Source organism: Linepithema humile, chromosome 3 (assembly GCF_040581485.1).
Source record: "Linepithema humile isolate Giens D197 chromosome 3, Lhum_UNIL_v1.0, whole genome shotgun sequence".
In the NCBI taxonomy this organism is placed as follows: domain Eukaryota; kingdom Metazoa; phylum Arthropoda; class Insecta; order Hymenoptera; family Formicidae; genus Linepithema; species Linepithema humile.
The window spans coordinates 11,430,158-11,444,280 of NC_090130.1; the positions used below are offsets into that span (position 1 = coordinate 11,430,158).

A 14,123-nucleotide genomic window follows, 5' to 3' on the forward strand; every position below is an offset into this window, starting at 1 on the left:
TTTCGGCTTGAGAAACGCAGCGCAAACGTTCCAGAGATTCATCAATGAGGTGATACGCGGACTCGATTTCTGCTACGCCTACATTGATGATATCCTGGTAGCATCTCACAACGTAGACGAACATAAAACACACTTAACAGTTTTGTTCCAGAGACTCAGCAAGTACGGAATACAACTAAACCCAGCAAAATGCGTGTTCGGAAGAGAAACCGTAGCATTTTTGGGCTACCAAGTCTCAGCAGAAGGAACGCAACCACTACCGGAAAAAGTCGAGGCCATTCGGAAATTTCCAAAACCGATCACCGTCAAGCAGCTGCGGCAGTTTCTCGAAACCTTAAATTTCTACAGGAGATTCATTCCGGGAGCGGCCATAGACCAAGCAATTTTGAATGACGCGCTAAAAGGGAACAGACCAGGGAAAACACCAATCGAATGGAGCGCAGAACGAGAAGCAGCGTTTAAAACGTGCAGAGAAAGCCTTGCACGGGCAACGCTCTTGGCACATCCGGACCCGAAAGCAGAACTCTCCTTAACAACCGACGCCTCAGATTTCGCAATCGGAGCAGTAATCCACCAGCATGGAAAACTCGGACAGCAACCGGTGGCGTTCCTCAGCAAAAAGCTGACCACCGCGCAGCAGAAGTACAGTCCGTACGACCGAGAGCTCTTGGCGATATACGCAGCAATCAAACATTTCCGGCACTGGTTAGAAGGAAGAGAGTTCATCATTTACACGGATCACAAACCGCTCGTGTATGCATTTCGAAAAGATCTTTTGCAGAGCTCACCGCGGCAGACACGGCACTTGGAGTTGATCGGGCAGTATTCAACCGACATCAGACACGTGGCGGGAAAGGATAACATCGTAGCAGACACACTGTCGAGGACGCAGGCTGTCCAGCAAGCAGTAAATTTTGCAGAGCTCGCAAAATCACAAAAAGACGACGCCGAAATACAAGCATTACTCCAAGGGAATACGAAGTTGCAGCTTAAAGAAACCGTAATTCCCGGCACGGATATCAAGCTGATTTGTGATACATCGACGGGCATCCCACGACCATACGTCACGCAACAATTCCGAAAGCAAATCTTTAAGCATTTGCACGGACTTGCGCACACCGGGATAAAAACCACCGTCAAACTAATCACGCAGCGCTTCGTGTGGACCGGAATAAAAAAGGATTGCCGCAGATGGGCGCAGGCTTGCGTTCCCTGCCAGAAATCAAAGGTCCACCGACACACCGTTTCACCAACAGGAAATTACTTGGGGCCTACCAGCAGGTTCCAGCATATACATATGGACATCGTCGGACCTTTACCTCCATCTCGAGGGAAGAAATACTGCCTCACAATCATTGACAGGTTCACACGATGGCCAGAGGCATACCCGATGTCCGACATCACCGCAGAAACGATGGCTCGCCTCTTATTCGAAAACTGGATTGCGCGTTTCGGAGCGCCGGCACGAATCACCACGGACCAGGGACGGCAGTTTGAGTCGGAACTATTTAAGCAGTTGGCCAGACTGACCGGATCGCAACACATCCGAACTACCGCGTATCACCCGGCAGCCAATGGCATGGTAAAGAGACTACACCGGCAACTCAAAGCGGCTATCAAAAGCCACGAAACAGAAGCATGGACGCAAATTCTTCCAGTCATTTTATTAGGCATCCGCGCCGCAGTAAAAGAGGACATCGGAGCCACACCAGCAGAATTAGTTTTCGGAGAGACCATTCGGATTCCCGGACAATTTTTGGACCAAACCAGTAACGAGCAGCCAACGGACGAGTTTGTCCGTCATTTACAAGAAAAAATGAACAAACTCCGTCCACATTTACGACGCCATGGCCACCGCAGCACCTTCGTACACAAGAACCTGGCCACATCGGAAAAAGTTTTCGTCAGACACGATTGCCCGACCAGAGCGTTACAGCAACCATACGACGGACCATTTAACGTTTTAAGCAGAAACGACAAAGTCTACAGGCTACTGGTCAACGGCAAGCCAATCAACGTCTCGATTGACCGATTGAAACCGGCTTACACGTTGGACGACGATGAGCAGCCAATCGAACCAACACCAGCCGACCAACCAAAGCCCTCCGCAACCAACAAGACGAGGAGCGGCAGAACTTCAAAACCAACCGTGCGTTTCCAGGCTTAAAAACTGCCAAGGGGGTCCTGTGGCGGCTCACCGCCACACCGCTGCATTGACGCGGTATAATACGCCGCGGCGCCGCTACGCGCCGCAGGCCTTCTACCAGTTACAAGCTTGCGAACCCACCGCCAGGTTGCGCAGGCGGTGAAGAGCCTTCTCGCGATCAAGCTTCGATCGACGAGATATAAAAGAGCTGCTCCGCAGATCTTTACTCACTCACTCGCTTCAAGGCGAGCTCTCTCCAGGGCCCTTGAACTGAGTCGTACTCTGCCTCGGCAGAATCTAACCAGAGACACATAGTTTCGCAGTTTTCCTCACGCTGCCTCGCAAGGCGCGTAAAAAGAAAACAGAGTCCCAGCATCGGCCGCACATTTCAACCAAGCGGCCCGCGGATACTCCACTTTCGCCGTCACCTCCTCAGTCTCTAGTTTGGAAATTAATTCCACTAGAGTTCTGCGTCCGGTTGACTCGACCACCAAGGGACACTCTTACACAAGGCGACATCCGAATTCGGAGACCTCTCTCTCCTCGGTACACGGAGCAATCCGCAATTCCGAGAGCCGAGACGGTTGCTACCACCAGCACATCAGAGACTCGTTCCGTAGCAGTACAGACTTCACCGCTCAGAGCCTGCTCAGAGAGCAGTTGTCAGACGGAAGACCACTTCCCGAACGGAGTTCCACCGACGCCGGGAAAGGGGCTGCAACGAGCTAACTCAATTGAACCGTCCTTTTTAGGACCCGTTCAACACACTAAGACGCGGCCGGTAATTTCTTACCGCGCCCGTCAATTTTTCTTTTGACTCTCGGCCTTACACTCTTGCCGAGAAAGCGCCTCTGGCGCAATCAATCAAATCAAACAAAACTTGTACATTTACTCTACTTCTCTGACGAGGAAAAATAAATTATATTTTTCTAAGAAATTGGTTTCATAATTTCAACCAAGTCGAACACAATCCATTAGGCAATACGCCTATAACATCAATAGACTTTTTTTGCAAGTATGTCTTCATTTCAGTTGTAGCAATAACATGAGACTTGGAGTGGCAATGCTCTTCAATTCTGTTGGATAAATGTCCCCAGTCCTTCCACAGAACAATATTATCTTTGCCGAATAACCAGCAACTGTGGCAATAGGCTACATCCATTTGAGAAGAATATGAAAGCTACCATCGCGTACGTTTTTCAGCCAGATTATTTTTATAGTCAAAGTATTTCTCTGAACAGCTGCAATTTTTCGTTTTGGGATAGTTAATTCCTCATGGTTGACAAGCACCTACATATACTAAATTCAATTTAATACTTTCTGAAAGTTCTACATTTTTAAATAAAACATAGTCCGAAGGAAAATCATTTCCCGCAATTTCTTTAATGACAGCTTTCGTACCATTAACTACTTTAGTCTCTTCAGGGTTGTCTAGCACAAGAATAGATGATACTAACGTACTGTTTTCTGCAGAATCTTGTGGTGGGGCAAAGTCGGAAGTAGGTTCAATGAGAGTATCAAAAGGAGCAGGAGGATTTGAAGTAGAAGATAAGGATGTGTTTCTTGCAACTCCAAAGAATTCTGATACTTTTCTACATTTTTTTGCAGCTTTGTCTCTATGTTTTTTATCGCTATTTGAACGCTTTTTAGCACCCGATTTATGTTTATATTTTGATTTGTCCTACAAATTGAAAACAAAAAGTAGGAATTAAACAAAATATAAATATACTCTTGAGTTAATGTCTATCCCAATTTTAAACTTTATTTATTAAAAATAGAAATTAACTTTTCATTGATATTTCACTGAAAATTCATAAAAAATATTATTAATGTCGTGTCATTAAAAACTTCCATCAAAGTTTCAAAATGTCGCTAAAATCTCAACAAAATTTTATAGAAATTTGAGATTTATTCATTAAAAATAGGAGTTAATTTTTCAATGAAATTTTATTATAAATTCGTCGAAATTTCTTCATCACTTTTATCAAGCGCATATTTCATTAATATATTATTAAAATTTCAAAGAAATATCAAAGAAATTATAACAATTTTCTTATAATTACAAATACAAATACATCAGGAATATCAGTCATCTCCTCAGGATATCCTCAAATGCTCTCCGGACTTCCTCAGAAGGTCCTTAGCATTACCGAAAATACGTAATTTTAAGTCATATCGGGATGTCCTCAAGATATTCTCATATCATCCTAGGATGTTTGGGAGGCACTTTGACCGTTCAGGATAAATTCATATCATGAGGATATGTCTTGTACTCTCTGGGTATAGTCATTGGATCACAAATAATTCGTGAAGACGTGTGAAGAAAATAGAAGAGAAATAGAAAAACAGTGTTTTGATATTTTAGTCTACGTTTTCACGAATTTCCTGCAAGAAAATAAATAGTAATGAAAAAAAGAGAACTTTACTATTGGGTGAGATTATTTAATTTAATAACAATCTCGATTTACGTCCTTTAGTTATTTTATTAATTCAGTTTAATATTTGATTTGATATTGACAATAAGATATATACACAAACTGTGTATTGTGTACTACACTGGCGCATGTGCATCATTTGTTTATAGCCAGCGAGCGATGCGCCAGTGTGCTTGTTATAAAAAAAAATAAAATAAAATAAAACAGTCGAATTATTTCTTTTCAAGCGCTAGTTGATCATTAGATTTTGTTCCTCTCTTGTTCTCCCACAGTTTTCGGTTCCCAAGTATTGCGAGTATTTTCATACAAAATATTTGAGTGCCACATTTAAAATGTGTTATTCCCTTATAATTCTTTATTACAAAAAAAATCATAAAAATTCATAAATGTTCACCACGCATCAGAGGCCCACGGATCTTGGGGCCCGTCGGTGCATCACACCGGTTGCACCGACGTTAAAAACGCCCCTGTATTCTTTGTGCATAAAACAGATTTTTTTTTTCAAATATTTAGTTTTTATAATAACCATAATGTAAATAATATGTATATTTTCGGGACACATGCTGTAATTATATGGATATTTTCGGGACCATATATATATTATGCTTTAAATTAGTAAAATAAATCTGAAATATTATTGCTATACAAAAATTGTTTTATAGAGATTTGTTAGAAAACGCTAGGTCGTAGGACACTAATTTGTAGTATTTAGAATAAAGCGTTTATTAGATTTAGCACTGTCTGTTTATACACTCGTCTGTGACTACAGCGAAAAAGGCGCGTACGTGAACAATACTCACGATCGTTGTTATAGGAACCTAATAATAAACTAGTTGAATACATAGAAAGGAAACTCGCTAAGAAAAAGGAAAGATAACTAGCGCTTCAGTTAATAGTCTTTAGTGATTAGCCAATAGCATACATAGATCTTCCATTCTAACAACCCCTCTATCGATGTATGCTGTGCAATGATATATTTTTACGTTAACTGTAACATAGAAATACATTTGAAATGTTTGACTTTTGTCAATGACTTAGTTAAAATGTCAGTTATTATTGACTCTGTACTAAGATATTAAATATTTATTATTTTCTTTTCAACAAGTTCTCTAGTGAAATGGAAATCTATGTCAATGTGCTTGCTTCGCTTATAATATACCGCATTTTTAGATAACTGAATTGCACTTTGGTTATCACAATAAACGTTAATCGAGTCTTTTACAAACTTCTCGAAACCAATGTACGTTAAGAGTCTTTTTACATAAACTATCTCACGCGATATTTCTGCAAGCGCTAAGTACTCTGCCTTCATCGTTGAGAGTGCTACTAAAGCCTGCTTCTTCAACTTCCAACTAATTGGACCGTTGACTAATATGATGACGTTTCCTGTACATGACTTCCTATCATCCGCATTTCCTGCCCAATCCGAATCAGTATACGCTGTGAGATTATTTTGGTTTTTGATGTACTTGATACTGTAATGTGACGTTTCTTTCAGGTATCTTAATACCCTCTTTGCAAAGGACCAATGCAGTTCCCCTGGATCGGCACAGAATCGGCTTAGCGTGCTAGCTGCAAAGGCTATGTCTGGGCGAGTAGCGTTTGCTAAATAAATAAGTCCGCCAACTAACTCCCTATAAGGTCGATTCTTCATTTTTGAATGTTCATCTTCGGACCTCGGGCTCATCTCTTTTGTGATCTTTGTGTTTGTTTCCATCAGTGTCGACATTGTCTTTGCATCCTCCATATTGAACTTGGCTAACAATTCCTCGACGTATTTCTTCTGTGAAAGATAAATGCTTCCAGTTAATTCTTGCCGTTCAACATTTGTTCCAAGAATATCATGTATTGATCCAAAATCTACCATTTTAAATGCCGATTTTAACTTAGACTTCACGAACTCCAATTTTTCGACTTTCTTTGATGCTAATATTAGATCGTCGACGTAAATTAACATATTGACCCGATCGTCACCTTCATTGAATACATACAGACATGGATCAGCCATTGTACGTTTGCCTCCATTATTTGTTATGTATTTATCAAACGTTTTGTACCATTCGCGACCCGACTGTTTTAAGCCATATAAAGGTTTAATTAACTTACAGACCTTCGATTCTTCACCTTTCTGGATGTACATTTCGGGTTGCTCTATGTACACCTCATCTAAGAGCTCACCCTGTATATATGCCGATACAACATCCATTTGATGGACATGCATCTCCTCGTTTACGGCTGCAGCAAGAAGAGTTCTAATAGTTTCGTACCTTGAAACCGATGCAAATGTTTCTTCGTAGTCCACTCCTTCTCGTTGCGTATGTCCTCGTACAACCAGCCTGGCCTTAAATTTTTCAACTTCGCCTTTTTTATTAAGTTTAGTTTTAAAGACCCAACGATTTGATAGGATTTTTTTATCTTTTGGTCTAGGTACTAAAATCCAGGTTCTGTTTTCTAGTAAACTTTTATACTCCCTATCCATAGCGGTTAGTCATGCTTTACTATCGCCACGACTTAATACTTCCGGAACAAATTCAAGGTCTGGAATCCTTGTGTTGCGTGTTTGATAGATTTTCTTTGGTCTACCCGGCTGTCCTGTTCTCAATAGTTTTGGACGTCTTCGTCCACGACGAACTTCATCATCCTCTTTGTTAAGTGTATCCTGTGGATCGATTTCCGTTGCAGATTCTTCTGAGTCTGACTCCCTATTTTCTTCTCTATGCTCTAGATATTCCCCGTTTCGAGGGTCTGATGGTTCCAATGAAATGTTGCTTGAATTATCAATCGTACTTACTTCTATATCATCTGATGTAGCCAAAAGATTTTTTGTTGACATGTTGACCAAATCCTGTTTCTCAAAGAATCTTACATCTCGTACCTTGATTACGGTTTTCATTCTTGGTTTCCAAAGTCGATACACTTTAGATTCTTCTGAATATCCGACTAAAACGTATTTATCACCTTTTGGTTGGAATTTTCCTCGTCTTTGTGCTTTGTTCAACACAATTGCCTTGGATCCAATGACTCTAAAGAAACCAACGTAAGGTTTGTATTTCGACCACGCTTCGAAAGGGGTTTTTCTGTTTAACGTCTTACAAGGGGAGGACGCGGACTTCGGGTCACCGATTTCAAAGAAATTTTTATATGGTATAGTACTCTATCAGAACAGTACTTTAGTAAAAGGATAGGGCGCAACGCTCAGCCGTTTTCGAGAAAAATCGATTTGAAGTTTATGGCGTCCCTTATATTCCGGTCCTGTTGGATCGATTGTCGAGAGGGCGGCGTAGCTCGGGCACTTAGGCTCTGGGCTATCACGTTGTCGACCTGGGTTCGATCCCTGCCTATTATACTTTTTTTTTTATTTATTTTATTTATTCTAGCGAATATTTATTCATTATTATAATGAAATAAATTTATTTTAATTAACAATTTTGTTTTTTTTTAATTTGCACTTTCACTACTTCTATCATATAAAAAATAAAGTAAAAAAAACGTCTACGATTTAAATAATATTATAATTATTATTTAATACCAGAAATATTTTATTAATCATAATTTAATTTGGTATGTAATTTTTCACTTAACTTCGTTGAGTTACTTATTGCTCCAACCTCATTTGTAACATTTGTAACATTTGTATACCTAATGTTCTCACATCAGGTAACTGCTAACAATTTTTAGCTCCCCTTCAGACTACTTCCCTTCTGTAACGTATATTCCTACACACCAAATTAAATTATGATTAATAAAATATTTCTGGTATTAAATAATAATTATAATATTATTTAAATCGTAGACGTTTTTTTTACTCTATTTTTTATATGATAGTAGTGAAAGTGCAAATTAAAAAAAAACAAAATTGTTAATTAAAATAATTTTATTTAATTATAATATAATGAATAAATATTTGTTAGAATAAATAAAATAAATGAAAAAAAAAGTATAATAGGCAGGGATCGAACCCAGATCGACAGCGTGATAGCCCAGGGCCTAAGTGTCCGAGCTACGCTGCTATCTCGACAACCGATCCAACAGGACCGGAATATAAGGGACGCCATAAACTTCAAATCGATTTTTCTCGAAAACGGCTAAGCGTTGCGCCCTATTCTTTTACTCAAGTACTCTTCTGATAGAGTACTATACCATATAAAAATTTCTTTGAAATCGGTGACCCGAAGTCCGCGTCCTCCCCTTGTTAGTTGCACATTTATTTCGAAGATACGTAGCCGCGTTAACAGCTTCTGCCCATAGTGACTGAGGGAGGTTATCTTGTAGAATTATACATCTCGCCATTTCAACAAGCGTGCGGTTCTTACGTTCTGCTACTCCGTTTTGTTGCGGTGTGTATTCCACGCTCAGCTGGTGCGTGATTCCTTCATTCCTCAGGAAATCCTTGAAAGCGTTTGATAGATATTCCTTTCCGTTATTCGTCCGTAGCTTCTTGATTTGTTGACCCGTTTGTTTTTCGACCTTCAGCTTGTAATTTTTAAATGCTTCGAGCACATCTGATCGATTACGCATTATCCTTGTTTCAGTGTATCTCGTGCAGTCATCTGTAAAAGTTACAAAATATTTAGCGCCACCTAGAGATTCGGTATTCATTGGACCGCAAATGTCCGAGTGAATTAATCCCAAAACGTCTTTTTCGCGGTGTGTGTAGAATTCTTAAATGATTGAACGTGTATTTTACATTTGGCGCATATCTCACAGTTAAGCTGACTTAGATTTGCTGTAAAGTTCATGCCGGCAACTAATTCATTCGTTTTCATCTTTTTGAGGTCGTCGATATTCACGTGTTCATACCTTTGATGCCAATAGATTTTTGTCAGCCTCATTGTTTACCAGCATTGCTAGGTCCACCCTCTCATCGACGACATACAGTTGGTTTCGTTTTGTAGCTGTTAGAATCGTTGAACCATCCTTTTGTTTTACGATCGCGCAATTCTTCGTAAATATTACTGAATGTCCTTTATCTGTAATACTCGACACAGATAATAAATTATTACGTAACTCAAGTACATATAACGCGTTTTGTATCTTTATTAAATTGTTCTCGCGATTTGTCTTTATATTTAAGTTCACACTTCCCGATCCGATCGACTCGACAAAATGTTCCGATGTCATGTACACTTAAGATTGATCGTCGTTACTAATAGTTTCGAATTTCCGTTTGTTATTACACATGTGCCTGGTTGCACCGCTATCGAGGCACCACACTCCCGATTTCATAATAAGCTCCGCATTACACGCAATCGCGGTTAAGGCGTTATCTGTATTGTTTGTTTTATTTTGTTTCGGTTTTGCACGGCAATCACGACTTCTGTGCCCAATTTTGCTACAATTAAACACTTTCCTTCGAATTTTTGAGTTTACCTTTGTGCTGCCATCCCTCGAGTTTACACGTAAATGTCTTCCACGATTAGCACTTCTTTTTGCCAACAACGCTTCGCTTTTCTTGTCGCCGTCACTTGTTTTCGCATCTCGATCGTTCTGTCTCGCTTTCTCTTCTTTAAGCTTTGCCTTAAGGACTTCAAGCGTTGGGATGTCGTCACGTGATTTTATGGCTACGCTGAAATTTTCGTACTCTTCCGGTAGAGAATTTAGTAGCATTATGGATAATAATTCATCCAGAATTTCAATACCTGATTCTTCCAGTTGTCCTGCCTTGCTAGTGAAATCATTCACATGTTACGTTATCGACACGTTCGGCTTCTTTTCCATTCTTAGCAAATGCTTATATAATATAACTTTTCTTACCGGACCTTTTGATTCGAAGATCCCCTTGAGACTATCCCAAGCTCCTTTTGCAGTCTCGGCCTTCTTTACGTAGTTCAACTGGCTGTGTGAAATGCTCAAATTTATTAATGCTAGGGCTTTTGAGTCTTTTCTTATCCAGTCATGTGCAATTTCAGGTGGCTTAACTTCTGTACCGTCGACGTATTGCCATAAGTCGTTGTAGACGAGTACACTCTTCATTTGAACTTTTCACAGCTCATAATTACTTTCCGTTAATTTTTCAATATTAGAGAAACCACTCGCGGACGCCATTTTTAAGGATATTGACTCTTGATTAACACGCGCAGTCAATGAGACGCTCTGGGCCCATAACCTGTTAGAAAACGCTAGGTCGTAGGACACTAATTTGTAGTATTTAGAATAAAGCGTTTATTAGATTTAGCATTGTCTGTTTATACACTCGTCTGTGACTACAGCAAAAAAGGCGCGTACGTGAACAATACTCACGATCGTTGTGAAACCGTGTGAGCTTTTCGTGCGCGGTATAGCTCGCCGGGATCCGTGTTCGGTCGGGTAGGAGCACGTCAAATGGAAACTTGCGTTTAAAGATAATAACAAAAATGATACGTTTATTCAATAAATAATGTGCGTTAGATGACAGCGTGTGGATGCGATGTGCGATGGTATGATTCGTATAAATGTGGTGTGTGATGTGTATAAATGTGATATGTAATTTGTATACTGCGATATGATTCGTATAATCGTGACGAGTGTGTAGCTGACGTAAAGCGTCCCGGTACAAGCGGCGAAACGTTAGCGCAAGCGCGTAAGATCGAGTCGTAGCGGTTAAGACACTATAAACGTGAATATTCTTGTCTGCGCCATTTTTGACTCATTCCCTCACTCCTTACCCTCTCGCCCCTTTGTCGCTGAGCTGAGAAGTTTATGATGATTAGGTTATGTCTTCTAAGCTGCTCGAACTTTGTAGGGACCAAGAGGGCAAGGAGTGGGGGAATGGGACAAAAATGGCGTAGACGAGAATACCTGTATCTTTAGTGCTCTATAGCGGTTGGTACGACGGAGCGCCTGTCGGCAGGCGCGTTCGTAGATGCGTCGCGAGTCCGTTCGATAGTCGATTGATACGGGTCACGCTCGGCGGCGCGGATGGTCGACGCGGTTAGAGTTCCTATAAGTAGAGTTAAGACACCGGGCTATCAATTGCTGATTGGTTGTTCCAAGCCGCCATATGCAATAGCCAAACTAGCGGAAAATGTAAATTTATAAAGTCGGAAATTTATAGATATGTGCTTTTATTAACAAATATTTTTTTCAAAACAAAAGATATTAATTTTATTTTAAATAATTAATGTCTATATAAACTATTTTTATACAAATAAAGAGTGATCTAAAGAAAATTGTAATTTATACCGATGTAAACATATACTATATTCTCCTTGCTACGTTAGCAGTCATAGGTCGTAGACAGCCACTTCTGAAATGTTTCGTAGTCAAGCCTAGCAATGCAATATAAAATTAGTTTGTGTTACTGTTTATAGTGTATTTATAATGAACAAAATTTGCGTTAATATTATTTGGAACAGATATTATAGAAAAACATTTCAATAAAAAGTAAGTTTATTTAATTATTTTCATTGAATTGTGAAATAAAAGAAAGTAAGAACATAACCTTAAAATTAAGTGTGCAATTAAGTAGTCAATGTAATATTTTTTAGGTTCATAATGACGGGTTGTGTAGCTCCAAAATGTTTTAATTCATCTTCCAAAGGGTTTAAGATGTGTTATTTTCCCAAAGACTCTAAAAGATGTGCTGAATGGATCCAAAATATGGGGCGAACTAATTGGACACCAACTCAGCATTCAGCATTATGTCAAGTACTTTAATGAAAAATATACGCAAAATATCATATTGAATTATTCTATTCATACTTAACATCACAGACTCAGTACATATAGCTTTTAATATTAGAGTTACAAACAACATACACGTACATGCATAAATACATTATAGAAAATTAGTATTATAAATTTTGTTATATTTTTGATAATAACTAAATTAATTTTATGAAATTCGTAACATTATTGAATCTCACAGAACAGCAAAAAGCGTCACTAATTTTCAATTATTATGATTTCTTAATGTAATATTTTTTTCTTACGTTATTTTGATTTCCAAAACAATATAATGAAATCTTTATTTGTTGGTATAATTTTGTTATAAATCCCTAAAAAATATATACTTTTATATTTGTATATTTATTAATTATAAATTATATTATTAAAAAAGGTTCATTTTGCGTCAACGGCTTGGGAACAGCGAGTTGATGGTTTATTGAAATTGAAAAGGAATGCTGTGCCTACACAATTTCATCAGCCAGGTAAAAATACATATTTTTAATCTATCCTGTGGAAAAGCATTCATTAAAAACAGTTGGAAAGACATCGAACAAACGACTTTTTAACTGGAAAGTTATTGAAAATAATTCGATTCGATTCTAGCTATTTTCAATATTATGGATAATTTTTCACTGGAGATGTTTTATTGACATTACATTTTATGTACTTAATTATATGAATATGTTTTATATCAAATTTTACTTTATTCATATAACTACTATCTTCTTCTAAAAGTAAAATTTGTAATTTTTTATTTGAAGGCTCAGCACAAGATCATCTGTCACAATTATCTATCACTGAAGCTCATGAAATTCCAACAACAAGTAATGAGATACAAACGGAAATTGTGACACAGAATGAATCGGAAGATTGCAATATTAATATTAGCAGCGAAGCATCATCTGATGACGAGAACGCATTCATCATGCAACAACAGCATTTTATTAATAAAATGTATGCTATGTAGATTATTAATAATCAATATTTTCTTTTCCTTCTACTTTTATTTTTATTTTCTAAAAAATGCTTAGGTGTGGTACAAAAATGTTTCTATTTTCTATATATCTAATAATACTTTTGATAAAATATTTATTTATATATATATATATATAAATCTGATTTTTTTCTTTTTTTTCAGATTGAAACTGTATCATCACGGTTACCAATCGATATGTATTCCTGCAGTTTACTCATTTCGAACTGCAAATGAAAATATTCGGTCATCAATTATAAAAATCATCAATTTTTGTAAAGACTAATATTTTTCAATTTTTAAATTGTACATACAAATCTTTTAAAAATAAAAATTAACTTTTTAAAGAAAATTATTTTTTTATATTTAATTCTAGATAATATATGGTTATTATATATATTGTTCTAAACATTTTTAGAAATACAATTGTCAGATAATTATTATATAGATTTTCATCCATCGCGTGTATGTACAATACATGTACACGTGCTTGAAAATCTATAATATATGTCACATGAACTATAGATTTCCGCCATATGTAATAGCCAAAGAAACAACCAATCGTAGCCCGATTTGCCCGGTGTCTTAACTCTACTTATAGGAACTCTAGACGCGGTGAAACGGTACGTTTGTCTGCGCGGAATAGTTCGCCGGAATCAGGAGTTCGGTCGGTTGGGGGTACGTGAAAAGAATGCGCGTGTCTTGTGTAATAAGATATAACGATTTATTATTTAAGTTGAAGTTAGCTATGTACAGCCGTGTGGATACGGCGAGTATAAATGTGTGTTAAACGTGGCGTGTATTACAAAATTATATTAGTTACGGCGGCGTAAGGCGGCGTGTAACGGTGGTCGTTCGGCGACGCGGAAGCGTCGGCGCAAGCCAACACCACCTATAGACAAGGCCTCTCCACTGAAATCAT

At 38.3% G+C, this 14,123-nt stretch overlaps 1 protein-coding gene and 1 long non-coding RNA gene across 2 annotated transcripts; one reads left to right on the forward strand and one right to left on the reverse strand.

The window, feature by feature from the left end:
- Positions 1-8,007: 8,007 nt before the first annotated feature.
- Positions 8,008-11,315, reverse strand: LOC136998597 (uncharacterized). Its single transcript, XR_010889184.1, has 2 exons — positions 9,382-11,315; positions 8,008-9,131 (listed from the first exon to the last, which is right to left on the reverse strand). It is a non-coding gene; the product is annotated as an uncharacterized lncRNA (long non-coding RNA).
- Positions 11,316-11,442: 127 nt separating this feature from the next.
- LOC105667964 (THAP domain-containing protein 3-like) lies at positions 11,443-13,553 on the forward strand. The gene is made up of 5 exons (XM_067351542.1): positions 11,443-11,943; positions 12,048-12,207; positions 12,620-12,710; positions 12,990-13,182; positions 13,367-13,553. The coding sequence occupies exons 2-5, from the start codon at positions 12,055-12,057 to the stop codon at positions 13,485-13,487; spliced, it is 558 nt and encodes a 185-aa protein (XP_067207643.1). The 5' UTR covers positions 11,443-11,943; positions 12,048-12,054; the 3' UTR covers positions 13,488-13,553.
- Positions 13,554-14,123: the final 570 nt, after the last annotated feature.

Bases quoted from the DNA above. Each gene is read 5' to 3' on its own strand.
- LOC105667964 (XM_067351542.1), top strand. From the start codon at position 12,055: ATGACGGGTTGTGTAGCTCCAAAATGTTTTAATTCATCTTCCAAAGGG. The intron at 12,711-12,989 runs GTAAAAATACAT...TTTTATTTGAAG, and splicing joins TACACAATTTCATCAGCCAG to GCTCAGCACAAGATCATCTG. The intron at 13,183-13,366 runs GTATGCTATGTA...CTTTTTTTTCAG, and splicing joins CAGCATTTTATTAATAAAAT to ATTGAAACTGTATCATCACG.